Source organism: Apteryx mantelli, chromosome 37 (genome assembly GCF_036417845.1).
Source record: "Apteryx mantelli isolate bAptMan1 chromosome 37, bAptMan1.hap1, whole genome shotgun sequence".
Taxonomy (NCBI): Eukaryota; Metazoa; Chordata; class Aves; order Apterygiformes; family Apterygidae; genus Apteryx; species Apteryx mantelli.
The window spans coordinates 636,799-658,886 of record NC_090014.1 but is presented as its reverse complement, the minus strand read 5'-3'; the positions used below and the strand labels follow the sequence as shown (position 1 = coordinate 658,886).

At 70.1% G+C, this 22,088-nt stretch overlaps 5 protein-coding genes and 9 non-coding genes across 16 annotated transcripts; 10 read left to right on the top strand and 4 right to left on the bottom strand.

Annotated features, from left to right (window-relative positions):
• Nucleotides 1-255: 255 nt before the first annotated feature.
• TUT1 (terminal uridylyl transferase 1, U6 snRNA-specific) lies at nucleotides 256-4,531 on the top strand. 2 transcript variants are annotated; one of them, XM_067314826.1, is made up of 9 exons: nucleotides 256-761; nucleotides 847-1,037; nucleotides 1,118-1,324; nucleotides 1,836-1,950; nucleotides 2,049-2,385; nucleotides 2,468-2,577; nucleotides 2,691-2,813; nucleotides 2,889-2,981; nucleotides 3,055-4,531. In XM_067314826.1, exons 1-9 carry the CDS (start codon nucleotides 344-346, stop codon nucleotides 4,422-4,424), a joined length of 2,964 nt encoding a protein of 987 aa, XP_067170927.1. In that variant the 5' UTR covers nucleotides 256-343; the 3' UTR covers nucleotides 4,425-4,531. The 2 variants fall into 2 exon arrangements, with proteins under 2 accessions (XP_067170927.1, XP_067170926.1); XM_067314825.1 differs by having other exon boundaries at nucleotides 2,691-2,981.
• A 172-nt stretch (nucleotides 4,532-4,703) lies between these two features.
• LOC136995112 (U2 spliceosomal RNA) lies at nucleotides 4,704-4,894 on the bottom strand. The gene has a single exon (XR_010886759.1). It is a non-coding gene; the product is annotated as a U2 spliceosomal RNA (small nuclear RNA).
• A 294-nt stretch (nucleotides 4,895-5,188) lies between these two features.
• On the top strand, nucleotides 5,189-7,932 carry LOC136995093 (TAF6-like RNA polymerase II p300/CBP-associated factor-associated factor 65 kDa subunit 6L). Of its 2 annotated transcripts, none has more exons than XM_067314822.1 (10): nucleotides 5,189-5,380; nucleotides 5,463-5,549; nucleotides 5,690-5,840; nucleotides 5,961-6,011; nucleotides 6,091-6,185; nucleotides 6,281-6,355; nucleotides 6,445-6,665; nucleotides 6,743-6,875; nucleotides 6,977-7,105; nucleotides 7,188-7,932. In XM_067314822.1, exons 1-10 carry the CDS (start codon nucleotides 5,234-5,236, stop codon nucleotides 7,878-7,880), a joined length of 1,782 nt encoding a protein of 593 aa, XP_067170923.1. In that variant the 5' UTR covers nucleotides 5,189-5,233; the 3' UTR covers nucleotides 7,881-7,932. The 2 variants fall into 2 exon arrangements, with proteins under 2 accessions (XP_067170923.1, XP_067170924.1); XM_067314823.1 differs by having other exon boundaries at nucleotides 5,300-5,380; nucleotides 5,468-5,549.
• A 205-nt stretch (nucleotides 7,933-8,137) lies between these two features.
• Nucleotides 8,138-10,073, top strand: LOC136995081 (transmembrane protein 179B-like). Its single transcript, XM_067314791.1, has 5 exons — nucleotides 8,138-8,247; nucleotides 8,966-9,153; nucleotides 9,230-9,364; nucleotides 9,476-9,551; nucleotides 9,709-10,073. The coding sequence occupies exons 1-5, from the start codon at nucleotides 8,152-8,154 to the stop codon at nucleotides 9,865-9,867; spliced, it is 654 nt and encodes a 217-aa protein (XP_067170892.1). The 5' UTR covers nucleotides 8,138-8,151; the 3' UTR covers nucleotides 9,868-10,073.
• A 395-nt stretch (nucleotides 10,074-10,468) lies between these two features.
• On the bottom strand, nucleotides 10,469-10,659 carry LOC136995111 (U2 spliceosomal RNA). The gene has a single exon (XR_010886758.1). It is a non-coding gene; the product is annotated as a U2 spliceosomal RNA (small nuclear RNA).
• A 292-nt stretch (nucleotides 10,660-10,951) lies between these two features.
• Nucleotides 10,952-13,698, top strand: LOC106491473 (TAF6-like RNA polymerase II p300/CBP-associated factor-associated factor 65 kDa subunit 6L). Its single transcript, XM_067314757.1, is given in 12 exon segments — nucleotides 10,952-11,145; nucleotides 11,228-11,314; nucleotides 11,455-11,605; nucleotides 11,726-11,776; nucleotides 11,856-11,950; nucleotides 12,046-12,120; nucleotides 12,210-12,430; nucleotides 12,509-12,641; nucleotides 12,744-12,872; nucleotides 12,955-13,164; nucleotides 13,166-13,375; nucleotides 13,377-13,698. Coding segments are annotated over 12 exon segments (1,779 nt in total). The 5' UTR covers nucleotides 10,952-10,998; the 3' UTR covers nucleotides 13,647-13,698.
• Nucleotides 13,699-13,902: 204 nt separating this feature from the next.
• On the top strand, nucleotides 13,903-15,838 carry LOC106491460 (transmembrane protein 179B). The gene is made up of 5 exons (XM_067314793.1): nucleotides 13,903-14,011; nucleotides 14,731-14,918; nucleotides 14,995-15,129; nucleotides 15,241-15,316; nucleotides 15,474-15,838. Exons 1-5 carry the CDS (start codon nucleotides 13,916-13,918, stop codon nucleotides 15,630-15,632), a joined length of 654 nt encoding a protein of 217 aa, XP_067170894.1. The 5' UTR covers nucleotides 13,903-13,915; the 3' UTR covers nucleotides 15,633-15,838.
• A 395-nt stretch (nucleotides 15,839-16,233) lies between these two features.
• LOC136995110 (U2 spliceosomal RNA) lies at nucleotides 16,234-16,424 on the bottom strand. The gene has a single exon (XR_010886757.1). It is a non-coding gene; the product is annotated as a U2 spliceosomal RNA (small nuclear RNA).
• A 1,277-nt stretch (nucleotides 16,425-17,701) lies between these two features.
• Nucleotides 17,702-17,892, bottom strand: LOC136995109 (U2 spliceosomal RNA). Its single transcript, XR_010886756.1, has one exon. It is a non-coding gene; the product is annotated as a U2 spliceosomal RNA (small nuclear RNA).
• Nucleotides 17,893-19,760: 1,868 nt separating this feature from the next.
• On the top strand, nucleotides 19,761-19,835 carry LOC136995104 (small nucleolar RNA SNORD26). The gene has a single exon (XR_010886751.1). It is a non-coding gene; the product is annotated as a small nucleolar RNA SNORD26 (small nucleolar RNA).
• A 460-nt stretch (nucleotides 19,836-20,295) lies between these two features.
• Nucleotides 20,296-20,365, top strand: LOC136995103 (small nucleolar RNA SNORD27). The gene has a single exon (XR_010886750.1). It is a non-coding gene; the product is annotated as a small nucleolar RNA SNORD27 (small nucleolar RNA).
• A 664-nt stretch (nucleotides 20,366-21,029) lies between these two features.
• Nucleotides 21,030-21,154, top strand: LOC136995107 (small nucleolar RNA SNORD22). Its single transcript, XR_010886754.1, has one exon. It is a non-coding gene; the product is annotated as a small nucleolar RNA SNORD22 (small nucleolar RNA).
• A 238-nt stretch (nucleotides 21,155-21,392) lies between these two features.
• LOC136995105 (small nucleolar RNA SNORD30) lies at nucleotides 21,393-21,463 on the top strand. Its single transcript, XR_010886752.1, has one exon. It is a non-coding gene; the product is annotated as a small nucleolar RNA SNORD30 (small nucleolar RNA).
• A 504-nt stretch (nucleotides 21,464-21,967) lies between these two features.
• LOC136995106 (small nucleolar RNA SNORD31) lies at nucleotides 21,968-22,035 on the top strand. Its single transcript, XR_010886753.1, has one exon. It is a non-coding gene; the product is annotated as a small nucleolar RNA SNORD31 (small nucleolar RNA).
• Nucleotides 22,036-22,088: the final 53 nt, after the last annotated feature.

Here is a 22,088-nt window from a genome sequence, read left to right as displayed (position 1 = left end):
CCCCTCCCCTTCCCTCCCCCCCTCCTCCCCCCTCCGCGGGCCCCTTTTGTACATGGAGCGAGCGCGACCGCCGGTTTTTTATCTCGAGCTGTTCCCGGGTCTGTAGCGACAGGAAATAAACGGACGCCTTTTCTTCACCGCGCCGCGCCGACACCGGGGGCACCGGCGGGGGGCGGGGGGCGCCTCCGCCGGAAGTGCCTGGGGGGGGTGTTGGCGGCGGACCTGCTCTTGCCGGAAGTGCCGTGGGGAGTGGTGTTGGTGGCGGACCAGTTTCCGCCGGAAGTTCCCGGGGGAAGCCAAGGGCGGGCGGACTCCGGGGCTGCTGGTGGCGGCGCGGGTCGGGATGGAGCGGGAAGCGGAGGAGACGGGACCGGGCCGGGAAGGGGAGGGGGACCGGGGACCGGAGATGGGACCGGGACCGGACCTGGACTTGGACCCAGACCAGGGACTGGAGACGGACTCGGACCCGGACCTGGATCCAGACCCGGACCCAGGACCGGAGACGGGGCTGGACCCGGACACGGACCTGGAGATGGGCCTGGACTCGGACCCAGACTCGGACCCGGACTCGGACTCGGACCCGGACATGGACCAGGGAGCGGAGACGGATGCGGACCCGGACCGAGAACTGGCCCCGGAGCTGGACCTGGACCTGGAGCTGGACTCGGACGCGGACCCCGAGGCGGACGCGGCCTTGGATGTGGAGGCGCTGCCGCGCGGCGGATTCCGCTGCCGCCTCTGCCGCGTGGTGGCGGCGAACCGTGAGTGGGGACCGGGCCGGGACCGGGGCCGGGGGGGGGACCGGGCCGGGACCGGGCGCGCTGACGCCGCCGCCGCCCCGTGCAGGGCCCAGCCTGGCCGAGCACCTGCGCGGGCGGAAGCACCGGCGGCTCCGCGGCCTCCGCGCCGAGCGCAGCGCCCAGGCGCGGCGCAGCCTCTTCGTCAGCGGCTTCCCCCGGGGCACGGCGGCGCCGGCGCTCGCCCGCTACTTCGGGGCCTTCGGCGACGTGGCCGCCGTCGTGATGGACAAGGAGAAGGTGAGCGGCGGCGGGGAGGAAGGGGGGGATCGGGGGCACCGGGGCAGCGGCGGCGCTGACCGGCCCTGCCCTGCCCGCAGGGCGCCTACGCCATCGTGGAGCTGCGGGAGGCGGCGGCGCGGGCGCGGGCACTGGCACGGCCCCGGCACAGCCTGGGCGGGCGCCGGCTCCGCGTGCGGCCTCGCCGCCACGAGCCCTTCGCCGCCGCCGCCGCCCCGGCACCCGGCACCCGCCGCGAGCAGCTCGGCCCGGCGGCGCTGGCACGGGACCTCTGCCAGGCCGCGGACGTGAGTGGGGCCCGGGGGGGGACCCGAGGCACCAGTGGCCCTTGGGGGGGTCCCGGGGGTGGCTGGGGCCACCGGTGGCCCTTGGGGGGGTTCTGGGGGGGGCTGGGGGCCATTAGTGACTCTTAGGGGGTCCTAGGGGGATGCTGGTGGCCCCGGGCTCTGGGAGGGGGAGTCCTGGGGGGTGCTGGGGGCTACTAATGGCCTTTGGGGTTATGCTAGGGCCACCAGTGTGTCAGGCTGCTGGTGGCCCCGGGACTGTGGCTGGGGGGTCCCGGGGGGGTCTGGGGGCCAATGGTGGCCCTTTGGGGGGGCCTGGGGGGTGCCAGGGGCCATCGGTGCCTCTTAGGGGGGTCCTGGGGGGTGCTGGTAGCTCTGGGTGGGGGGTCCTGGGAGCCGCCGGTGCCCCTAGGGGGTAGCGGGGGGAGTTTCCAGGCTGCCGGGGCTCAGGGCGGGGGATCCTGGGGGGTGGCGGGGGCCACAGCCCCTGGTGACGTGGGGCCGCGCGGGGCAGGTGGACGCGCAGATGTCGCGGCTGGTGGAGCTGTTCGAGCTGAGCGAGGGTGAGCGGCGCCTGCGGCACCTGCTGGTCGCCCTTTTCCAGGAGGTTTTTTCTGAGTTCTTCCCCGGTGAGTCCTGCGCGCGGCGGCTCTGGCCCTGGGGTGAGCGCGCAGCGCGGCCGTCGTTCATTTGCGTATGACACCCCGTGCCGTCTCGCCCCGCCTAGGCTGTGCCGTGCTGCCCTTTGGCTCCTCCGTCAACGGCTTTGACGTCCATGGCTGCGACCTGGATCTGTTCCTGGACCTGGAGCGGGCCAAGAGCATCCGGGCGCAGGCGCGGGGCGCCCCAGCGGCTGATGCCGGCTCCTCCGACTCGGACGACTCGCTGCTGGGCGACGTGGAGCTAGCGGCGGCGCCGGCGGTGCTGGAGCTGGTGGCAGCGGTGCTGCGGCGCTGCGTCCCGGGCGTGCGGCGCGTGCGGGCTGTGCCTGCCGCCCGCCGCCCCGTCGTCAAGTTCTGCCACAAGGAGTCGGGGCTGCTGGGCGACGTCTCCATCGACAACAGGTCTGGTGGCGGCGGCACTGGGGCGGTGGGTGCCGGGGGCACCGCGGGGGCCCCGGTGACACGTCCATCCCCCCTCCCGCAGGCTGGCGCTCCGCAACACGGCTTTCCTGCGGCTCTGCGCCGAGGCGGATGGGCGCGTGCGGCCACTGATCTACGCGCTGCGCTACTGGGCCAAGCAGCAGGGCCTGGCAGGTGGGACGCGGTGCCGGGACACGGTGCGGTGCAGTGCGGTGCTGGGCGGGATGCGATGCGGTGCCAGGACGCGGCGCGGGGCCGGCGCTGACTCCGTCTCCCCCTCCCCGCAGGAAGCCCCTCTGGCGGCGGCCCCCTGCTCACTAACTACGCGCTGACGCTGCTGGCGCTCTTCTTCCTGCAGACGCGCAGCCCCCCGGTGCTGCCCTCGCTGGCCCAGCTCCGGGAGCTGGCAGGTAGGTGGGCGGCTGCCGTGTGCCCAGCCCGGCCCGGCCGCAGCCCCTCGCTGAGACCCCCCTCGCTGTGCCCAGGGGACGAGGACTGCAGCGTCGTGGAGGGCTGGGACTGCAGCTTCCCCCAGGACGCCGCCTCGCTGGGCAGCAGCGCCAACGCCGAGAGCCCGGGTGAGCGCCGGGGCGGGGGCCGGGCGGTGGCAGCGGCGCCCCGGAGCCGCTCTCACCCCTCTGCGTCCCCCAGGCTCCCTCCTGGCCGAGTTCTTCCGCCTCTTCGGGGACTTCGACTTCGCCGGGCGGGTGATCTCGCTGCGCGAGGGCCGGGCGCTGCCGCTGCCCAGCGCCCTGCTCTTGGAGGCCGGTGGGCGGCTCAAGCTGGGGCCCTTCAACCTGCAGGACCCCTTCGAGCTCAGCCACAACGTGGCCGCCAACGTCACCGAGAAGACGGCGGCGCGCTTTGGGCGCTGCTGCCGCGACGCCGCCAAGCACTGCTGCAGCCCGTGCTACCGCCGCGCCTCCGGCAAGGGCGAGGCCTGGGGGCTTGTGCGTCTCTTCCAGCCTGGCGCCCTGGAGCCGGCGGGGCCGGCAGCTGGCGTTTTCCTCATCACCATCCCCTTCGGCGCCACTGCGCTCCTGCCCGCCTGCCGGCAGCAGCTCTGCCAGGTGCCCGCTTTCCGGCGCCGCTGGTTCCGGGAGGCTTGTGCAGCCATTGCCTTCGTGCTCGGGCATGTGCTGAAGTGCAGCTGCGTGGAGATCCCGGAGCAGCAGGGAGCCCCTGGAGAGGCATCCGGGCCGCAGGGAGCGGCACCCGAGGAACCGGGGAGCGGGGAGCTGCCGGCAGCCCCCAGCAACCCCCCAGAGCCGCCGGTAGATGAGCCACTGGCAGATAAGCTGCATCCAGCCGAACAGCCAGCAGCCCCCAGCAACCCTTTGGAGATGCCATCGGATGAGCCGTCTCCGTCCAAGCAGCTGGCAGCCCCCAGCGACCCTCCGGAGATGCCGTCGGATGAGCTGCCTCCATCTGAGCAGCCAGCAGCCCCCAGTGACCCTCTGGAGATGCCGTTGGATGAGCTGCCTCCGTCTGAGCAGCCGGTAGCCCCCAGTGACTCTCCAGAGCCACTAGCAGATGAGCCGGCAGCAGGGTCCAAGCGTCCCCTGCCGGAGGAGCCGGAGGGCGCCGAGGGGCCAGGTGGGAAGCGGCGCCGGGCCGGAGGCCCCGAGGGGGAGGCCGTGAGCTGGAGCTGCGCCGTGTGGCACCGTGTGTGGACGGGCCGGCGTCGTGTGCGCCGGCAGCTGCGGCAGCCTGGTGCCGCTCTGGCCGCAGGACCCCAGTGGGACGGGGGCGCCCTGGAGCTGGAGACGAGGGTGTCGGAGGCCATTGTGGAGCAGGCGGGAGCGCAGCGGCCACCGGAGCCACTGCTGCGGTTCGAGGCCGGCGCCTGGGCAGGTGGCGCTGCGCCGGAGCTGTGGGCGCTGCTGCGCTTGGCCCCGGCCCCCAGTGCCGGGCAGCTCTTCCACGACTTCTTCCACTTCCTGCGGAGCTTCCTGCCAGCCATGGTGGAGCGGCGCCTGGCCCGGCTGGACTGGGGGGCGAGCGCTGCCCCCGCGGACTGAGGCCCTGGGGCGGTTGGGGGCTGCGTCGTGCTGTTTTTCTACGTTTTGGAGCGTGTTTGGACGTTTTGGAGCGTGTTTGGTAATAAAAGCTCTAGTTTGGAGTCGCAGCCCAACTGCGTTTTCCTGCGCGTCGTCCAGCGGTGGGGGGAGGCCTCGGCACCAGAAGCAAAGCACTGGGATCGGGGCAGCGAGAGGGGAGGGAAAGGGGGGAAGGAAGCAGTAGGACCCAGGCTGGGTATTGGGTTGAAATCTGTCTTTGCACCACGTTGTTCCTCCCGGGGGAGGTGCACCGTTCCCGGAAGCACTGCAATACCGGGACGATGCGTGGAGCGGAGGGAGCAAGCTCCGGGTCCAACTCCCGCGACCAAAAATCCGTTTAATATAAAGTCCTCTCATCGAGGACGTATCAGATATTAAACTGATAAGAACAGATACTACACTTGATCTTAGCCAAAAGGCCGAGAAGCGATGCCCCCAACTGCCCGCACCACGCGTCTCTCCGCGCCCCGGCCACATCCACCGCACGGACACCGCCGCCCCAACGACCCCGCCGCCCGCTCCCTTGCCCTCAGGCTCCGGCCCGCCCGCCGCGGCGCCGCCCCACCGGGTCCGTCCCGCCGGGGACCCCCGAGCGGCGCCGCTGCGGGCCCGGCGGGGCCTTCCGGCAGCCCCCGCGGCCTCAGATTTGCATGGCTCCGCCCCCGGAGCGGGGCAGGGCACAGGGAACATCCCGGCAGGCCTCGTGGCCTGTTTTGCATAGCTCCGCCCCGGGGGCCGGGCCGGGCCGGGCCGGGCCCGGCGAGGCCGCCATGTCGGAGCGGGAGGAGCGGCGGTTCGTGGAGCTGCCGCGGGAGTCGGTGCGGCTGATGGCGGAGAGCGCCGGGCTGGAGCTCTCCGACGAGGTGGCGGCGCTGCTGGCCGAGGACGTCTGCTACCGGCTGCGGGAGGCCACGCAGGTAGGGCGCTGCCCGGGCCCCCCCGGTCCTCCCGGTGCCCCGGCGCGGGGCTGAGCCGAGCTGAGCGCGCCGCTGCCCGCAGAACAGCTCGCAGTTCATGAAACACACGCGGCGGCGGCGCCTCACGGCGGAGGACTTCAACCGCGCGCTGCGCTGGAGCAACGTCGAAGTGAGCGGGAAACGCGGCCGGGCGGCGCGGCGGGGCTGGGGGGCGCGTCCCTGGGGACGCAGCGTGTCCGGCATGCGTGGCGGCGCCCGCCGCAGCGAGGCGTCGGGCGCACGGCTGGGCAGCGGCGCGTGTCCCCACAGGCGGTGTGCGGCTACGGCTCGCAGGACGCGCTGCCCTTCCGGGCCATCAAGGAGGGCGAGCTGTACTTCCAGGAGGAGCGTGAGGTGAACCTGGTGGAGCTGGCCCTGGCCACCAACATCCCCAAGGGCTGCGCCGAGACGGCCGTGCGAGGTGGGCGCCCGGCCCCACGCCGCGCTGAGCTGAGCCCTGCCGTGCTGTGCCGTGCTTTGCCATGCCAGCGGCACGTGGCAGCTCCGGGCGGCCGTCGCAGCTCCCTCTGCTCCCTCGCAGTGCACGTCTCCTACCTGGACGGCAAAGGCAACCTGGAGCCGCAAGGAGCCGGTGAGGCGGCGGGGTGGGCCGGGCCAGGGAGGGGGCTGCCCCCCCACGCACCCCTGCCATGACCCCGCTGTGCCGGCAGTGCCCAGCGCCGTGTCCACGCTGACGGACGACCTGCTCAAGTACTACCAGCACGTGACGCGGGCGGTGCTGGGTGATGACCCCCAGCTGATGAAGGTGGGCACAGGCAGGGTGCGGTGGGGAGGGGGCGGGTCCCGGTGCGTGGTCCCCGGAGGGCTCCCTGCGGACTCTGCTGCCGCTCGGCACCGCAGGTGGCCCTGCAGGACCTGCAGAGCAACTCCAAGATTGCCGCGCTGCTGCCGTACTTCGTCTACGTGGTCAGCGGGGTGAGTGACGGGGGTGGCGGGTGGCGGGTCGGTGCCCAGCGCAGGCCGCGGGGCCGCGGGATGCCGACGCGCTGCCTCGCCGGCGGCAGGTGAAGTCGGTGAGCCACGACCTGGAGCAGCTGCACCGGCTGCTGCACATCGCCGGCAGCCTGGTGCAGAACCCCTTCCTGTGCCTGGGCTCCTACGTGCGCAGCCTGGTGGCCAGCGTCACCTACTGCGTCCTGGAGCCCCTCGCCGCCTCCATCAACCCCCTCAACGACCACTGGACGCTGCGCGACGCCGCCGCCATGCTGCTGAGCCGCATCTTCTGGTGAGGGGGTGTGGGGTGGCCGGGGGGGCGCCAGGGGGGCGCGCGGAGGCCTGGAGCGCTCACCCTGCCGCCCCCAGGACGCACGGCGACCCGGGCAGCGGCCTCTACCACCAGATCCTGCTGTCACTGCAGAAGGTGCTGGCCGACCCCGTGCGCCCGCTCTGCTCGCACTACGGGGCGGTGGTGGGGCTGCACGCCCTGGGCTGGAAGGTAACGGGGGCCGGGGGGCAGCGGGGCAGCGGCGGCGCTCCCCCTCCCCGGAGCCCGGCGGCGGCGGCGGCAGCGGCTCTGTGCGCCTCGTCTCCCCGCAGGCCGTGGAGCGGGTGCTCTACCCCCACCTCTCCACCTACTGGGGCGGCCTGCAGGCCGTGCTGGACGACTACTCTGTCTCCAACGCCCAGGTGAAGGCCGACGGGCACAAGGTCTACGGCGCCATCCTGGTGAGCTGCGGCGGGGGCGACGGCGCGGGGGGACGTGCGGAGGGGGGGACGCACCGGCACCACCCAGCCCTCTCCCTCGCAGGTGGCGGTGGAGCGGCTGCTCAAGATGAAGGCGCAGCCGGCGCCGCAGCAGGACGGCTCCCCACGGCGCGGCAGCGGTGGTGGTGGTGGCCCCAGCGCGGCCCCCGCTGTGCCCCTGCGCGACATGTACCGCGAGCTCTACGACTTCTTCGGCGACAGCCTGGCGCCGCGCTTCGGCACCGGCATGGGGCCCCGGCCCGCCGCCCCGCTGCTCCCCGGCCCCGGCAGCCCCGAGGGTGCCCGGCGGGAGCCGCCGGCCTTCGGGGCCGCAGGCGACGCTGCCACCGCCGCTGCCCGCAAGATGCCGCAGCTGACGGCCAGCGCCACAGTGAGCCCCCGGGAGGAGGAGAGCCCGCGGGCGGAGGCGCCGGGCGGGCGCCCGGCCCTGCACCGCCCCGCCAGCCTGGCCCGGGCCCGCGGCACCGCCCGGCAGCCTGGCCACCGGCCCGGTGTGCGCGACGTCTTCCAGAAGTGCCGCTTTGCCCCCCGCGGCGCCCCCCGCTTCAGCTTCGTCATCGCCGGGCGCCAGGTGGGCCGCCGCTGCCAGGGCCGCCTCTTCCAGACCAGCTTCCCGCAGCACCACGGGCCCGGCCACGTCTCCCGCTATGCCCAGAAGCTGCCCATGATCGGCCGCACGGCCAGGCCGCCGCGGCGCTGGGCCCGCTCCGAGTACTCGCTGGGGCTGCTGCTCTGACGCAGCCCAGTGCGCGGGGCCCCACGTTAATAAAAGCTCACCGTGGCACGAAGGAGCCGTTCGCTCCAGCAGACTCGCGGCAGGACGGTGCCGGGCGGGGAGACGGGGCGGGCGGGGGCGGGTGCCGCTAGAAGGCAGCCTGGAGTCGCTGTCAGAGCCAGGCCACGGTCGGGGACGAGCGCGGCGCCGGCGTGGGCCGGGAGGCCTGGGGGAGGCGGGCGCCGGAGCCCGGCCCCCGGCGCGGGGGGAGGCCCGGGGGGGCGGGCGGAAGATGGCGGTGTCAGCGCTGCAGCTGTCGGAGCTGGTCCTGCACGGCGCTGCCTTCCTCTGCGGGATCGTTGGTGCGGCTGCCCTCACCGTCACGCAGGTGCAGGGCTGGGGCCGGGGCAAGCGCTGGGTGCTGGCGGCAGCGGCTCCGTCCCGGCGGCTCCGTCCCGGCGGCGTCCTCCTGCCCCTCTCAGGGCTCCCAGGGTGGCTCGCGGTGCTCTGTCCCGCTCCGGTGCTGGGCCTGGCTCTGCTGTGGGGAGCAGGGAGGGAGGGAGGGGTATGGCAGCAGCAGCGCTGGGGCGGTGGCTCCATTCCAGCAGCGTCCCCCTGCCACTCTCGGAGCTCCCAGGGTGGCTTGTGGGGCTCCATCCCACTCTGGTGCCGGTGCCAGGCCCAGCTCCACTGCAGGGAGCGGGGAGGGAGGGAAGGGGACGGCGGGGACGGCGGCGCTGGGGCAGCAGAGCCCCCTCCCCCCAGCCCCGTTCCCGGCAGCGTCACATGAGCACAGGATTCGGCCGAGGCAGGAAAGCTCCGGCGGTTTGGGGCTTCCTGCCCGTTTGGGGCTCTGCACGTCGGATGGGGCCGGCAGCAAAGCTGCGTTCCTGCCTCAGGCCAGGCCCTGCACGGTGCTTGGGGACGGTGCCGGGCTCGTGGCCTGCGCGGGGACCGGGCAGCTCCACGGGGCTCAGGGACGGTGCCGGGCTCGCGGCCTGCGCGGGGACTGGGCGGCTCCGCGGGGCTCGGGGATGGTGCCGGGCTCGCGGCCTGCGCGGGGGGACCCTGCCCCTGGCCCTGCTGCCACCGCTCGCCTTCCCCAGGGAGCATTCGGCGGCCGCTGCGTCCTCTACGGGGCCGCGACCTGGAACGGCACTGCGCTGGGGCTCGAGTCCTTCAGCCACGTGTCCCTCTGCTACTTCGTCTCAGCCGTCTCCATCCTCGTGGCCCTCTACTGCTTCGCGGCGCTGCTCTGCGGCATCTACAGCTGCTGCGCAGACGAGAGCTGGCGGTGAGTGGTGGCGGTGGCGGGCGCAGGATTCCTGGCGCCGCGGCGCCGCTCACACTGCTCTTCCCTCCGCTCACAGGGATCGCGCCTGGCTCAGCGTTGCCCTGGCCGTCGCCTCTGTCATCCTCTTCTTCCTGCTCATCTCTGCCTGCATCCTCCGCACGGGCATGGATGCGCTGTGCACGTCCGTCGTGCGGGCCGCGAGCCTGGCCAGGTAGGCACGTTGCTGCCGGGGGTGCTGGCATGGCCGCGGCACCCATCCTGCTCCTGGGGCGCCTGGGCGGGCCCTGGCCCTCGGCTCACGCTGGCTCCGCTCTCACCGCAGCTGCCAGGAGGCGCAGCGCAAGCCGTGGCCACCCTACGACAGCAGCCGCTTCTACAGCAACCTCTACAGCGCTCAGGTGAGCCGCGGCCCTGCGAGCCAAGCCTGGCGCCTGTGGCGGGCCACGCGTGGGGGTGCCGGGCTTCGACGGCCGCCCCGCTCCCCGCCAGGGACACACCAGCCGGCTCCTCGGGGTGGCTGCCCGGCTCACCCCCACCTCCCTCCCCGCCGTGCAGGCGGCGGCCTGGGTGAACGTCTTCGCCTGGTGCCTGCTGCTGGTCCTGCTGGCAGTGCAGCGGCAGCGGGAGGCCCCCTTCACACTGCTGCGGCGCGGAGACCCCGAGTGGAGCGCCGAGACGGAAGCCATCTTCGGGGGACGCCCGGCGAGGCCATGAAGGAAGGGGCTGCCAGGCAGGGGGGTGAGGGTGCGGCGCGTGATTCCCCCCCACCTCCGCCCTCGCTTCCAGGGCCTCGGTGGCCCAGCAGCAAGGGGAGCCGTCAGCAGGGCGTCAGCACAAGGGCCTGGGGGCCTCTCTGGCCTGTGTCACTGTTGATGGGTTTTTTTGGACTGAGCTTTGTTATTAAAGACAAGGATCCTGTATCCTGCCCCGTCACCCCCTTTGTCAGGCCGCGGCGCTGTCGTGCCGAGCCGCGCGGCCGCAGCAGCGAGCTGGTGTTGAGGACGGGGGGGAAGAGGAAGGAAGGGAGCCGATAGTGATCAGCCCGGGGCCGACGCGGGCGGAGGTGCTGCGCGCGGGGCAGCAGGGACGGCACAGATGAGGTGTTGGCGGTATCGCGGGTTACAGGCTGTGGCCGCCCCGAGCGAGCAGGGCCCAACGCCCCAGGGCGGGTGCTGCTAGTAACAAATAACCGGTGGGGCGGGGCGGGAAGGCCGGTTTTTGCCCGTGACCAGATGGGGTGGGGGGAAACACGAGCGCTACTTTCAGTATTTCCCAAAGTTTTAGTCCTGCTTTTGCACCACATTATTCCTCCCGGGGGAGGTGCACCGTTCCCGGAAGCACTGCAATACCGGGACGATGCGTGGAGCGGAGGGAGCAAGCTCCGGGTCCAACTCCCGCGACCAAAAATCCGTTTAATATAAAGTCCTCTCATCGAGGACGTATCAGATATTAAACTGATAAGAACAGATACTACACTTGATCTTAGCCAAAAGGCCGAGAAGCGATGCCCCCAACTGCCCGCACCACGCGTCTCTCCGCGCCCCGGCCACATCCACCGCACGGACACCGCCGCCCCAACGACCCCGCCGCCCGCTCCCTTGCCCTCAGGCTCCGGCCCGCCCGCCGCGGCGCCGCCCCACCGGGTCCGTCCCGCCGGGGACCCCCGAGCGGCGCCGCTGCGGGCCCGGCGGGGCCTTCCGGCAGCCCCCGCGGCCTCAGATTTGCATGGCTCCGCCCCCGGAGCGGGGCAGGGCACAGGGAACATCCCGGCAGGCCTCGTGGCCTGTTTTGCATAGCTCCGCCCCGGGGGCCGGGCCGGGCCGGGCCGGGCCCGGCGAGGCCGCCATGTCGGAGCGGGAGGAGCGGCGGTTCGTGGAGCTGCCGCGGGAGTCGGTGCGGCTGATGGCGGAGAGCGCCGGGCTGGAGCTCTCCGACGAGGTGGCGGCGCTGCTGGCCGAGGACGTCTGCTACCGGCTGCGGGAGGCCACGCAGGTAGGGCGCTGCCCGGGCCCCCCCGGTCCTCCCGGTGCCCCGGCGCGGGGCTGAGCCGAGCTGAGCGCGCCGCTGCCCGCAGAACAGCTCGCAGTTCATGAAACACACGCGGCGGCGGCGCCTCACGGCGGAGGACTTCAACCGCGCGCTGCGCTGGAGCAACGTCGAAGTGAGCGGGAAACGCGGCCGGGCGGCGCGGCGGGGCTGGGGGGCGCGTCCCTGGGGACGCAGCGTGTCCGGCATGCGTGGCGGCGCCCGCCGCAGCGAGGCGTCGGGCGCACGGCTGGGCAGCGGCGCGTGTCCCCACAGGCGGTGTGCGGCTACGGCTCGCAGGACGCGCTGCCCTTCCGGGCCATCAAGGAGGGCGAGCTGTACTTCCAGGAGGAGCGTGAGGTGAACCTGGTGGAGCTGGCCCTGGCCACCAACATCCCCAAGGGCTGCGCCGAGACGGCCGTGCGAGGTGGGCGCCCGGCCCCACGCCGCGCTGAGCTGAGCCCTGCCGTGCTGTGCCGTGCTTTGCCATGCCAGCGGCACGTGGCAGCTCCGGGCGGCCGTCGCAGCTCCCTCTGCTCCCTCGCAGTGCACGTCTCCTACCTGGACGGCAAAGGCAACCTGGAGCCGCAAGGAGCCGGTGAGGCGGCGGGGTGGGCCGGGCCAGGGAGGGGGCTGCCCCCCCACGCACCCCTGCCATGACCCCGCTGTGCCGGCAGTGCCCAGCGCCGTGTCCACGCTGACGGACGACCTGCTCAAGTACTACCAGCACGTGACGCGGGCGGTGCTGGGTGATGACCCCCAGCTGATGAAGGTGGGCACAGGCAGGGTGCGGTGGGGAGGGGGCGGGTCCCGGTGCGTGGTCCCCGGAGGGCTCCCTGCGGACTCTGCTGCCGCTCGGCACCGCAGGTGGCCCTGCAGGACCTGCAGAGCAACTCCAAGATTGCCGCGCTGCTGCCGTACTTCGTCTACGTGGTCAGCGGGGTGAGTGACGGGGGTGGCGGGTGGCGGGTCGGTGCCCAGCGCAGGCCGCGGGGCCGCGGGATGCCGACGCGCTGCCTCGCCGGCGGCAGGTGAAGTCGGTGAGCCACGACCTGGAGCAGCTGCACCGGCTGCTGCACATCGCCGGCAGCCTGGTGCAGAACCCCTTCCTGTGCCTGGGCTCCTACGTGCGCAGCCTGGTGGCCAGCGTCACCTACTGCGTCCTGGAGCCCCTCGCCGCCTCCATCAACCCCCTCAACGACCACTGGACGCTGCGCGACGCCGCCGCCATGCTGCTGAGCCGCATCTTCTGGTGAGGGGGTGTGGGGTGGCCGGGGGGGCGCCAGGGGGGCGCGCGGAGGCCTGGAGCGCTCACCCCTGCCGCCCCCAGGACGCACGGCGACCCGGGCAGCGGCCTCTACCACCAGATCCTGCTGTCACTGCAGAAGGTGCTGGCCGACCCCGTGCGCCCGCTCTGCTCGCACTACGGGGCGGTGGTGGGGCTGCACGCCCTGGGCTGGAAGGTAACGGGGGCCGGGGGGCAGCGGGGCAGCGGCGGCGCTCCCCCTCCCCCGGAGCCCGGCGGCGGCGGCGGCAGCGGCTCTGTGCGCCTCGTCTCCCCGCAGGCCGTGGAGCGGGTGCTCTACCCCCACCTCTCCACCTACTGGGGCGGCCTGCAGGCCGTGCTGGACGACTACTCTGTCTCCAACGCCCAGGTGAAGGCCGACGGGCACAAGGTCTACGGCGCCATCCTGGTGAGCTGCGGCGGGGGCGACGGCGCGGGGGGACGTGCGGAGGGGGGGACGCACCGGCACCACCCAGCCCTCTCCCTCGCAGGTGGCGGTGGAGCGGCTGCTCAAGATGAAGGCGCAGCCGGCGCCGCAGCAGGACGGCTCCCCACGGCGCGGCAGCGGTGGTGGTGGTGGCCCCAGCGCGGCCCCCGCTGTGCCCCTGCGCGACATGTACCGCGAGCTCTACGACTTCTTCGGCGACAGCCTGGCGCCGCGCTTCGGCACCGGCATGGGGCCCCGGCCCGCCGCCCCGCTGCTCCCCGGCCCCGGCAGCCCCGAGGGTGCCCGGCGGAGCCGCCGGCCTTCGGGGCCGCAGGCGACGCTGTACCGCCGCTGCCCGCAAGATGCCGCAGCTGACGGCCAGCGCCACAGTGAGCCCCCGGGAGGAGGAGAGCCCGCGGGCGGAGGCGCCGGGCGGGCGCCCGGCCCTGCACCGCCCCGCCAGCCTGGCCCGGGCCCGCGGCACCCGCCCGGCAGCCTGGCCACCGGCCCGGTGTGCGCGACGTCTTCCAGAAGTGCCGCTTTGCCCCCCGCGGCGCCCCCCGCTTCAGCTTCGTCATCGCCGGGCGCCAGGTGGGCCGCCGCTGCCAGGGCCGCCTCTTCCAGACCAGCTTCCCGCAGCACCACGGGCCCGGCCACGTCTCCCGCTATGCCCAGAAGCTGCCCATGATCGGCCGCACGGCCAGGCCGCCGCGGCGCTGGGCCCGCTCCGAGTACTCGCTGGGGCTGCTGCTCTGACGCAGCCCAGTGCGCGGGGCCCCACGTTAATAAAAGCTCACCGTGGCACGAAGGAGCCGTTCGCTCCAGCAGACTCGCGGCAGGACGGTGCCGGGCGGGGAGACGGGGCGGGCGGGGCGGGTGCCGCTAGAAGGCAGCCTGGAGTCGCTGTCAGAGCCAGGCCACGGTCGGGGACGAGCGCGGCGCCGGCGTGGGCCGGGAGGCCTGGGGGAGGCGGGCGCCGGAGCCCGGCCCCCGGCGCGGGGGAGGCCCGGGGGGGCGGGCGGAAGATGGCGGTGTCAGCGCTGCAGCTGTCGGAGCTGGTCCTGCACGGCGCTGCCTTCCTCTGCGGGATCGTTGGTGCGGCTGCCCTCACCGTCACGCAGGTGCAGGCTGGGGCCGGGGCAAGCGCTGGGTGCTGGCGGCAGCGGCTCCGTCCCGGCGGCTCCGTCCCGGCGGCGTCCTCCTGCCCCTCTCAGGGCTCCCAGGGTGGCTCGCGGTGCTCTGTCCCGCTCCGGTGCTGGGCCTGGCTCTGCTGTGGGGAGCAGGGAGGGAGGGAGGGGTATGGCAGCAGCAGCGCTGGGGCGGGGTGGCTCCATTCCAGCAGCGTCCCCCTGCCACTCTCGGAGCTCCCAGGGTGGCTTGTGGGGCTCCATCCCACTCTGGTGCCGGTGCCAGGCCCAGCTCCACTGCAGGGAGCGGGGAGGGAGGGAAGGGGACGGCGGGGACGGCGGCGCTGGGGCAGCAGAGCCCCCTCCCCCCAGCCCCGTTCCCGGCAGCGTCACATGAGCACAGGATTCGGCCGAGGCAGGAAAGCTCCGGCGGTTTGGGGCTTCCTGCCCGTTTGGGGCTCTGCACGTCGGATGGGGCCGGCAGCAAAGCTGCGTTCCTGCCTCAGGCCAGGCCCTGCACGGTGCTTGGGGACGGTGCCGGGCTCGTGGCCTGCGCGGGGACCGGGCAGCTCCACGGGGCTCAGGGACGGTGCCGGGCTCGCGGCCTGCGCGGGGACTGGGCGGCTCCGCGGGGCTCGGGGATGGTGCCGGGCTCGCGGCCTGCGCGGGGGGACCCTGCCCCTGGCCCTGCTGCCACCGCTCGCCTTCCCCAGGGAGCATTCGGCGGCCGCTGCGTCCTCTACGGGGCCGCGACCTGGAACGGCACTGCGCTGGGGCTCGAGTCCTTCAGCCACGTGTCCCTCTGCTACTTCGTCTCAGCCGTCTCCATCCTCGTGGCCCTCTACTGCTTCGCGGCGCTGCTCTGCGGCATCTACAGCTGCTGCGCAGACGAGAGCTGGCGGTGAGTGGTGGCGGTGGCGGGCGCAGGATTCCTGGCGCCGCGGCGCCGCTCACACTGCTCTTCCCTCCGCTCACAGGGATCGCGCCTGGCTCAGCGTTGCCCTGGCCGTCGCCTCTGTCATCCTCTTCTTCCTGCTCATCTCTGCCTGCATCCTCCGCACGGGCATGGATGCGCTGTGCACGTCCGTCGTGCGGGCCGCGAGCCTGGCCAGGTAGGCACGTTGCTGCCGGGGGTGCTGGCATGGCCGCGGCACCCATCCTGCTCCTGGGGCGCCTGGGCGGGCCCTGGCCCTCGGCTCACGCTGGCTCCGCTCTCACCGCAGCTGCCAGGAGGCGCAGCGCAAGCCGTGGCCACCCTATGACAGCAGCCGCTTCTACAGCAACCTCTACAGCGCTCAGGTGAGCCGCGGCCCTGCGAGCCAAGCCTGGCGCCTGTGGCGGGCCACGCGTGGGGGTGCCGGGCTTCGACGGCCGCCCCGCTCCCCGCCAGGGACACACCAGCCGGCTCCTCGGGGTGGCTGCCCGGCTCACCCCCACCTCCCTCCCCGCCGTGCAGGCGGCGGCCTGGGTGAACGTCTTCGCCTGGTGCCTGCTGCTGGTCCTGCTGGCAGTGCAGCGGCAGCGGGAGGCCCCCTTCACACTGCTGCGGCGCGGAGACCCCGAGTGGAGCGCCGAGACGGAAGCCATCTTCGGGGGACGCCCGGCGAGGCCATGAAGGAAGGGGCTGCCAGGCAGGGGGGTGAGGGTGCGGCGCGTGATTCCCCCCCACCTCCGCCCTCGCTTCCAGGGCCTCGGTGGCCCAGCAGCAAGGGGAGCCGTCAGCAGGGCGTCAGCACAAGGGCCTGGGGGCCTCTCTGGCCTGTGTCACTGTTGATGGGTTTTTTTGGACTGAGCTTTGTTATTAAAGACAAGGATCCTGTATCCTGCCCCGTCACCCCCTTTGTCAGGCCGCGGCGCTGTCGTGCCGAGCCGCGCGGCCGCAGCAGCGAGCTGGTGTTGAGGACGGGGGGGAAGAGGAAGGAAGGGAGCCGATAGTGATCAGCCCGGGGCCGACGCGGGCGGAGGTGCTGCGCGCGGGGCAGCAGGGACGGCACAGATGAGGTGTTGGCGGTATCGCGGGTTACAGGCTGTGGCCGCCCCGAGCGAGCAGGGCCCAACGCCCCAGGGCGGGTGCTGCTAGTAACAAATAACCGGTGGGGCGGGGCGGGAAGGCCGGTTTTTGCCCGTGACCAGATGGGGTGGGGGGAAACACGAGCGCTACTTTCAGTATTTCCCAAAGTTTTAGTCCTGCTTTTGCACCACATTATTCCTCCCGGGGGAGGTGCACCGTTCCCGGAAGCACTGCAATACCGGGACGATGCGTGGAGCGGAGGGAGCAAGCTCCGGGTCCAACTCCCGCGACCAAAAATCCGTTTAATATAAAGTCCTCTCATCGAGGACGTATCAGATATTAAACTGATAAGAACAGATACTACACTTGATCTTAGCCAAAAGGCCGAGAAGCGATGCCCCCAACTGCCCGCACCACGCGTCTCTCCGCGCCCCGGCCACATCCACCGCACGGACACCGCCGCCCCAACGACCCCGCCGCCCGCTCCCTTGCCCTCAGGCTCCGGCCCGCCCGCCGCGGCGCCGCCCCACCGGGTCCGTCCCGCCGGGGACCCCCGAGCGGCGCCTCTGCGGGTCGGTTGGAGCCTCCCGGCGTCCCGTTCGGCTCCGTAAGAGCCTGATTTGCATGTCCCGCCCCTCTATTTGCAGCCATCCCGCACCGCTGCGATTTGCATACGCCCCGCCCGCCCCGCTCCTCACGCCGGTTTCCCTGTCCCGCGCTCATCTGCATGTCCCCGCCCCCTTGCCCTCACCGTGAGCCGTCCCGATTGACACCCGTCCCTGATTTGCATACGCCCCGCCCCCGACCGCCCGGCAGCCACGGTCCCGCTGGGAACCGGCTCCCTCTCCTGCGCCGCTCCGCGCCCGCTCCTGCTTCGGCGGCTCCCGGCGGCGGCAGCGCTCTCGGCCCGGGGCCCCGCAGCGCCCGGACGCAGCGCGGTGATGTGGCGGGTCATGACAGGGTTAAGTTGGAGGGGAATTGCAAGTAGCAAGCCGTGGGAAAAGGGGAACGGGGGAACTGTTACCAGCTCGGACAAGAAGGAGTCTCAACAGGAGCCTCAGACAAACATACCCAAGGACACCGGTGCAGCTGGGAATGATACATCCTGAGAAAGTACAGATAAACCAGCAAAAGCCAGTGGGAACCAAGGTTAAGAACAAGACAGCTTTTCTCTAACTAGGAAGCAAGCAGCAAAGTACAAGGCATGATCGCTGCGTGCGTGATCGGTGCAATGATTGGCTACCTGTGACGTAATCTGCATAATGATTGGCTTAGCAAAGTGTATCTGTGAAATCGCTGAAGTAGCTAACTTTTTGGTATAAGTATGTGTTAGAATAAACAATCAGGGTCTCAGGACGCAAACCCTCCTGAGTCCGTGCTTTAATCCGCCACAGGGTGACGAAGGCAAAGAGCGGCTGGAGAGCGAGCGCCGGAGAGGCGGTTCCCCGTCCCGGATGGTTTCGCCTTGCCGCTAGCGGCACTGGCTGCCCCGGCGCGGGCCCAGGCGCTTAGAGAAGCAGCCGGCAGCGCCCGGCGCCCCCGCGGGCTCCGACACCGCCACCGGCAGCGCCCGGGCGCCCCCACTGGCGACCCGCCACGCTCCACGCAGCAGCTCCCAGCCGTCACCGCACGCAGCTCCGCTCTGTCTTTCACCAGCAGCAGCATCCTCCCGGGGGAGGTGCACCGTTCCCGGAAGCACTGCAATACCGGGACGATGCGTGGAGCGGAGGGAGCAAGCTCCGGGTCCAACTCCCGCGACCAAAAATCCGTTTAATATAAAGTCCTCTCATCGAGGACGTATCAGATATTAAACTGATAAGAACAGATACTACACTTGATCTTAGCCAAAAGGCCGAGAAGCGATGCCCCCAACTGCCCGCACCACGCGTCTCTCCGCGCCCCGGCCACATCCACCGCACGGACACCGCCGCCCCAACGACCCCGCCGCCCGCTCCCTTGCCCTCAGGCTCCGGCCCGCCCGCCGCGGCGCCGCCCCACCGGGTCCGTCCCGCCGGGGACCCCCGAGCGGCGCCGCTGCGGGCCCGGCGGGGCCTTCCGGCAGCCCCCGCGGCCTCAGATTTGCATGGCTCCGCCCCCGGAGCGGGGCTCTCCCCAGCGGCCCCGCCCCTCGTGTTGGCCGCTCCGCCCCCTCCCAGATCAGCCCGTTTGGTCAGGCTTACATTTACTTAGCATTTCTCAGCTTCTTTTAGGCTTTTAGTACCGTTTTTACACCACGGGATGCGCAAATAGGTTTAAAACACCGCGTAACTCAGGGAAAGAACAGAGTCTTGGGGCAGCTATGCGGTACGAACTGAGTAATTTCCCTGATCCTGGGAGGAAACAGGCATACCTGGCGCGGCTTCACTTCGCGGTGCTAATCTGCTCTGCCTCATATCGTCTGCTCTCAGCGCAGCCGGCACTTTAGGATCGGCCTTGTAGCGCGATGTGAGCGCCTCTCTGTTTCTTAATCTCTTTTAGCTCGAGCCTCCCATGATTTTTAATCAGATCAATCTGCAGGTTAAGGTACTAACTGCTGCTTTTAAAAGAAATACCTCACAGAGGCTCCTAGCCTGTCAGAGAAAGGACGGGCAGGCAGATGAGAAGAGACCGAGGGAACCGCAAGGCTGCAGCGCCGCCTCACCACAGCGCCGCGACCCCTCTTCCCGCCGATTTCCCAACGGTCGCCGGGGGGGGGGACAGGGGGCGCTCGCGCCTTCCCCCCACACTGCGCCTGCGCGCCCCCTCTTCCCGCCAATTGCGGGGGGGGGGCGCCGCGGGCGCCTGCGCGTGTCGCCTCGCGCCCTCCCCTCCCACTGCGCCTGCGCGCCGCCTTTCCCGCTCCCTCCCTCACCGCTCCCTAGCGTCGGTCCCCAGGACGGCGCATGCGCACGGGGAAAGGCCGTAGTGCGCACGCGCTCCTCTGTCTCCCAGCATGCCCCGGGGCGGAGACCTATTTAAGTGCGCAGGCGGGGCTGCTTCGGCCATTTCCTTGTTGTTGCTGTATGGGGAGGGTGAGTGTGTCCGGGCGTTGCCTGCTCCTGGGGTTGTTCGGGGGTCGCTCTGCGCGGAACGAGCCGTTCCTAGCGGCCGTTTCCTTTTCTCCTGAGGTGGTACTAGGGTGGTCCGGGTCGCATGGTGGATTGAGCAGTGGCTGGGGGCTAGCGGCCGCCATTTTGTGCCCTTGTCTGCACCCCGCGCTGCGCTTTCCCTCAGGGAGGTGCCTCTTCCCTGCCGGGGAGGGATCGGCATCGGCATTGGTGGGGCTTCGTGCCTTTGTGTTGTGCAGCCCTGTGGGGAAGGGCTGGGCCCCAGCTCTGAGGGGGGGGGCGGGGCTGCGGCGTGGGGGGCTGTTCTGTGATGAGTCTACTCACAGACCTGAACTGACTGCTGTGTGAAGACCCTTGGTGTCTCTGAGAAGAGCAGGCCTGCCCCAGCCTTGTTCCCTTGCTGGGAAGAGTCTGTTGTTCTGACCCACAGCTTGCGAAAAGGGTGCTGTGTGTACTTGTTCTGGGTGTCTAATGTTGTCGTTCTTTGCTCTGCAGGTTTTCAGACGTCTAAGGGGAAGCTCTGCCAGAGGTGAGTTGTTTCTCTGCTTTGGAGAGCCTGGATGCTGTTTCTCCTGGTGGTGAAATTGTGAACTAAACATGCCATTGCTGCTCTTCCTGGCTGCGGAGTCCTTGTGTTCTCAGCATAGGTGGGATAGCCCTTGTGCTGCTAGGTTGGGCTGAGGTGCTGCAAAGATGAAACCACTGAACTCTCTCTTTCTGATGGTTAAGTGTAGAAACCCTGAATGAGATTCTGAGTGGCACTGATTTCCAGGTCTGAGCTGGACCCTTAGACAAAGAGCACGTGTGTAGGGTGCGACCTTGGGCTGGGCTGTGGGGTAGGTTGCTCTCAAAGTGTGAAATACAGCTGAGCGACTGATTCTGTCTTTTAAGGTGTGGAACTGGTCAGCCATGTGCATCCGTGGTTCCTTTGCAGGTGAGCACCCGAGCTTTCTTCCACTTTGTGACAAAACAGATGAGACCTTCGAGGGTAGGGGGATGGGATTTTCCTCTGAGTAGGAACAGGAATTGTCACAGCCTCCTTCCCGCATAGAGAAGGCAGAGCGAACTTGGGCTGGAGGAGAGCTTGCCCAAGCCCCTGTCCTCATGGGGAGGGTGCGTGGGGTTGCCTTGTACTGATGCTCTTGAAAGCTGACTGCTGGCTTGGTAGTGGAGGAGCAGGATCTTGCTAGAGGCTCCCGGGGCACAGCTGCTCCCTTGCTGTTCAGTGATGAATCCAAACAGACAAGCATATGGCTGAGCGTTGGTGATGCCAGCTCTTCTCCTGAGAACCGTGGAGCACAGGCGCTCTTGCAGGGAGCGGGTCGGGCAGGGCTTTGGGCAGAAGGATTATAATTAATATTCACCATCTCTTTCAGTGTTGTGCTCAGAGTCTCTGGGAGTGGCCTGGGTGTCTCCCTCTGCAGGTGGGTAAAGGGGAAGGGCTGGTCTGCACTCAATCCTGGTGTCCCTGTTAGTCCTTCTTGTGCCAGGTGATCTCACCATGCCTCTCTGAAACCTGAGCTCTGAAGAAAGCTATTTAAAGAATATTTTAGAGCTCTTGAGTGTTTCAGAGCTTCGGTGGTGGCAGGCGCTCAGCCTGGGTGGGTTCTGTGCTCTGGGGCCTGTCTCACTGGCTCTCTCCTCTCCTCAGGTTGATGCCTCCGGAGCAGGCGGTGCTGCCCCAGGTAAGCGAGCAGCTCTGGGGAGGGGGCAGCCCGGGTGGGCGTGGAGCGGTCTGAAGGGATGACACCGCGAGCTGGACGACATGAGTCTCATGGCAGGTCTGAGTTACCAAAGCCCTGATCGGACTGCGGTGGCCCAGCCCTGCGGCTGTGCGCTGATGCTGCCCTTGCTGACCTCTCCCTTCCTTCCGCAGCCCCGTCGCCGGCAGCATGAGGAAACGGTGAGTTCCCCAAATTAGCCTTGTTTAATTTGTGACCAGTCCCAGCCTGTGCCCTGATGAGGAAAACCTCATGTGTCTTACTGCCTGTCCTGGCACCAGAACCTGCAAAGGTTGAACCCACTGGTGCCGGCAGCCAGAGAGGAGGATGGCTCGTTCTGAGGAACTGTCTGAGGGATGTGGGCCTGGACTGGGCAGTTCCGGCCCCAAACGGCTCCTGTGGGAGCTGAGGCCTGAATGGGTGGTGACGTGCGCTTTTTCCTTCCAGGAGCCTGAAGCTGCGCTCGGACTGCTGCCAGCCTGATCCCAGCTGCGTGGGTGAGTCTCCCCGGCTTGTGTCCAGTCCCGGGAGCAGGTGGGGGGCCAGGCCTGCGGCAGTGCGGGGGGCTTAGGCCGGGTGCGGCTGCCTGCCCCTGCTGCTGTGATGAATCAACTCTGGAATCTCGTTCGGCTGAAGGCTGATGTTGAGGATTCGGACTCTGATGCTCCGCTGGGGAACAGGCGTCGCTTCAGTGCGGTAGCCGCTGCTCTTTGGGAGCATCTGAGGTTGGGGTGACCCGAATTCCTGCTTTTCTCTTCCTGCAGGATGAAAGCTGTTGGCTGGGGGCGTCCAGCAAAGCTCCGAGCAGCCTGGAGCAGCTGTGCTGGATGGTTTTTGATGGAGGTATGCACTCTGGGCGCTGGCAGTGCTGAGGGAAGGGGGTTGCAGGGAGGGGGGAGTGCCTCAGCCTGGGATCACCTTCTCTGTGGTAGCAGGCGACTCCCCAGTTCAAGCTGCTTCCTGCAGTTTTGGTGATGAGGTGAACTAGCTCACTTTGACCTGCGTGAAAACACCCGAACAGCTGAAAAACTGCGGGGCTGGCGGGAGCGAGGGGGGAGCGGCAGCAGCAGGGCAGCACTGATGGCTCTGTGCTCTCTCCGCAGGTGGCTGGAGGAGCCGGGCAGCAGCAGCCGGTGAGTAGGGGCGCGGGATGGGGCTGGGTCCCGCTGCTCCGGCCGAGGATGAGACGATACCGCCCCAGTCTGATGCCCGTGACTGAGTGGTTCCCCCTGAGGCCCATGGAGCGGGGTGGCGGCAGGGGGACTTCTTCCATGGAGGGTAACGGCTGCCTC

Excerpts from the sequence above, each read along its gene's own strand:
- TUT1 (XM_067314825.1), top strand. The coding sequence starts at position 344 with ATGGAGCGGGAAGCGGAGGAGACGGGACCGGGCCGGGAAGGGGAGGGG. Across the intron at positions 1,951-2,048 it reads TTTTTCTGAGTTCTTCCCCG|GCTGTGCCGTGCTGCCCTTT; the intron begins GTGAGTCCTGCG and ends CGCCCCGCCTAG. Across the intron at positions 2,982-3,054 it reads CGCCAACGCCGAGAGCCCGG|GCTCCCTCCTGGCCGAGTTC; the intron begins GTGAGCGCCGGG and ends TGCGTCCCCCAG.
- LOC136995081 (XM_067314791.1), top strand. The coding sequence starts at position 8,152 with ATGGCGGTGTCAGCGCTGCAGCTGTCGGAGCTGGTCCTGCACGGCGCT. Across the intron at positions 8,248-8,965 it reads CTGCCCTCACCGTCACGCAG|GGAGCATTCGGCGGCCGCTG; the intron begins GTGCAGGGCTGG and ends CGCCTTCCCCAG. Across the intron at positions 9,365-9,475 it reads CGGGCCGCGAGCCTGGCCAG|CTGCCAGGAGGCGCAGCGCA; the intron begins GTAGGCACGTTG and ends CTCTCACCGCAG.
- LOC106491460 (XM_067314793.1), top strand. The coding sequence starts at position 13,916 with ATGGCGGTGTCAGCGCTGCAGCTGTCGGAGCTGGTCCTGCACGGCGCT. Across the intron at positions 14,012-14,730 it reads CTGCCCTCACCGTCACGCAG|GGAGCATTCGGCGGCCGCTG; the intron begins GTGCAGGCTGGG and ends CGCCTTCCCCAG. Across the intron at positions 15,130-15,240 it reads CGGGCCGCGAGCCTGGCCAG|CTGCCAGGAGGCGCAGCGCA; the intron begins GTAGGCACGTTG and ends CTCTCACCGCAG.
- LOC136995093 (XM_067314822.1), top strand. The coding sequence starts at position 5,234 with ATGTCGGAGCGGGAGGAGCGGCGGTTCGTGGAGCTGCCGCGGGAGTCG. Across the intron at positions 5,550-5,689 it reads TGCGCTGGAGCAACGTCGAA|GCGGTGTGCGGCTACGGCTC; the intron begins GTGAGCGGGAAA and ends GTGTCCCCACAG. Across the intron at positions 7,106-7,187 it reads AGGTCTACGGCGCCATCCTG|GTGGCGGTGGAGCGGCTGCT; the intron begins GTGAGCTGCGGC and ends TCTCCCTCGCAG.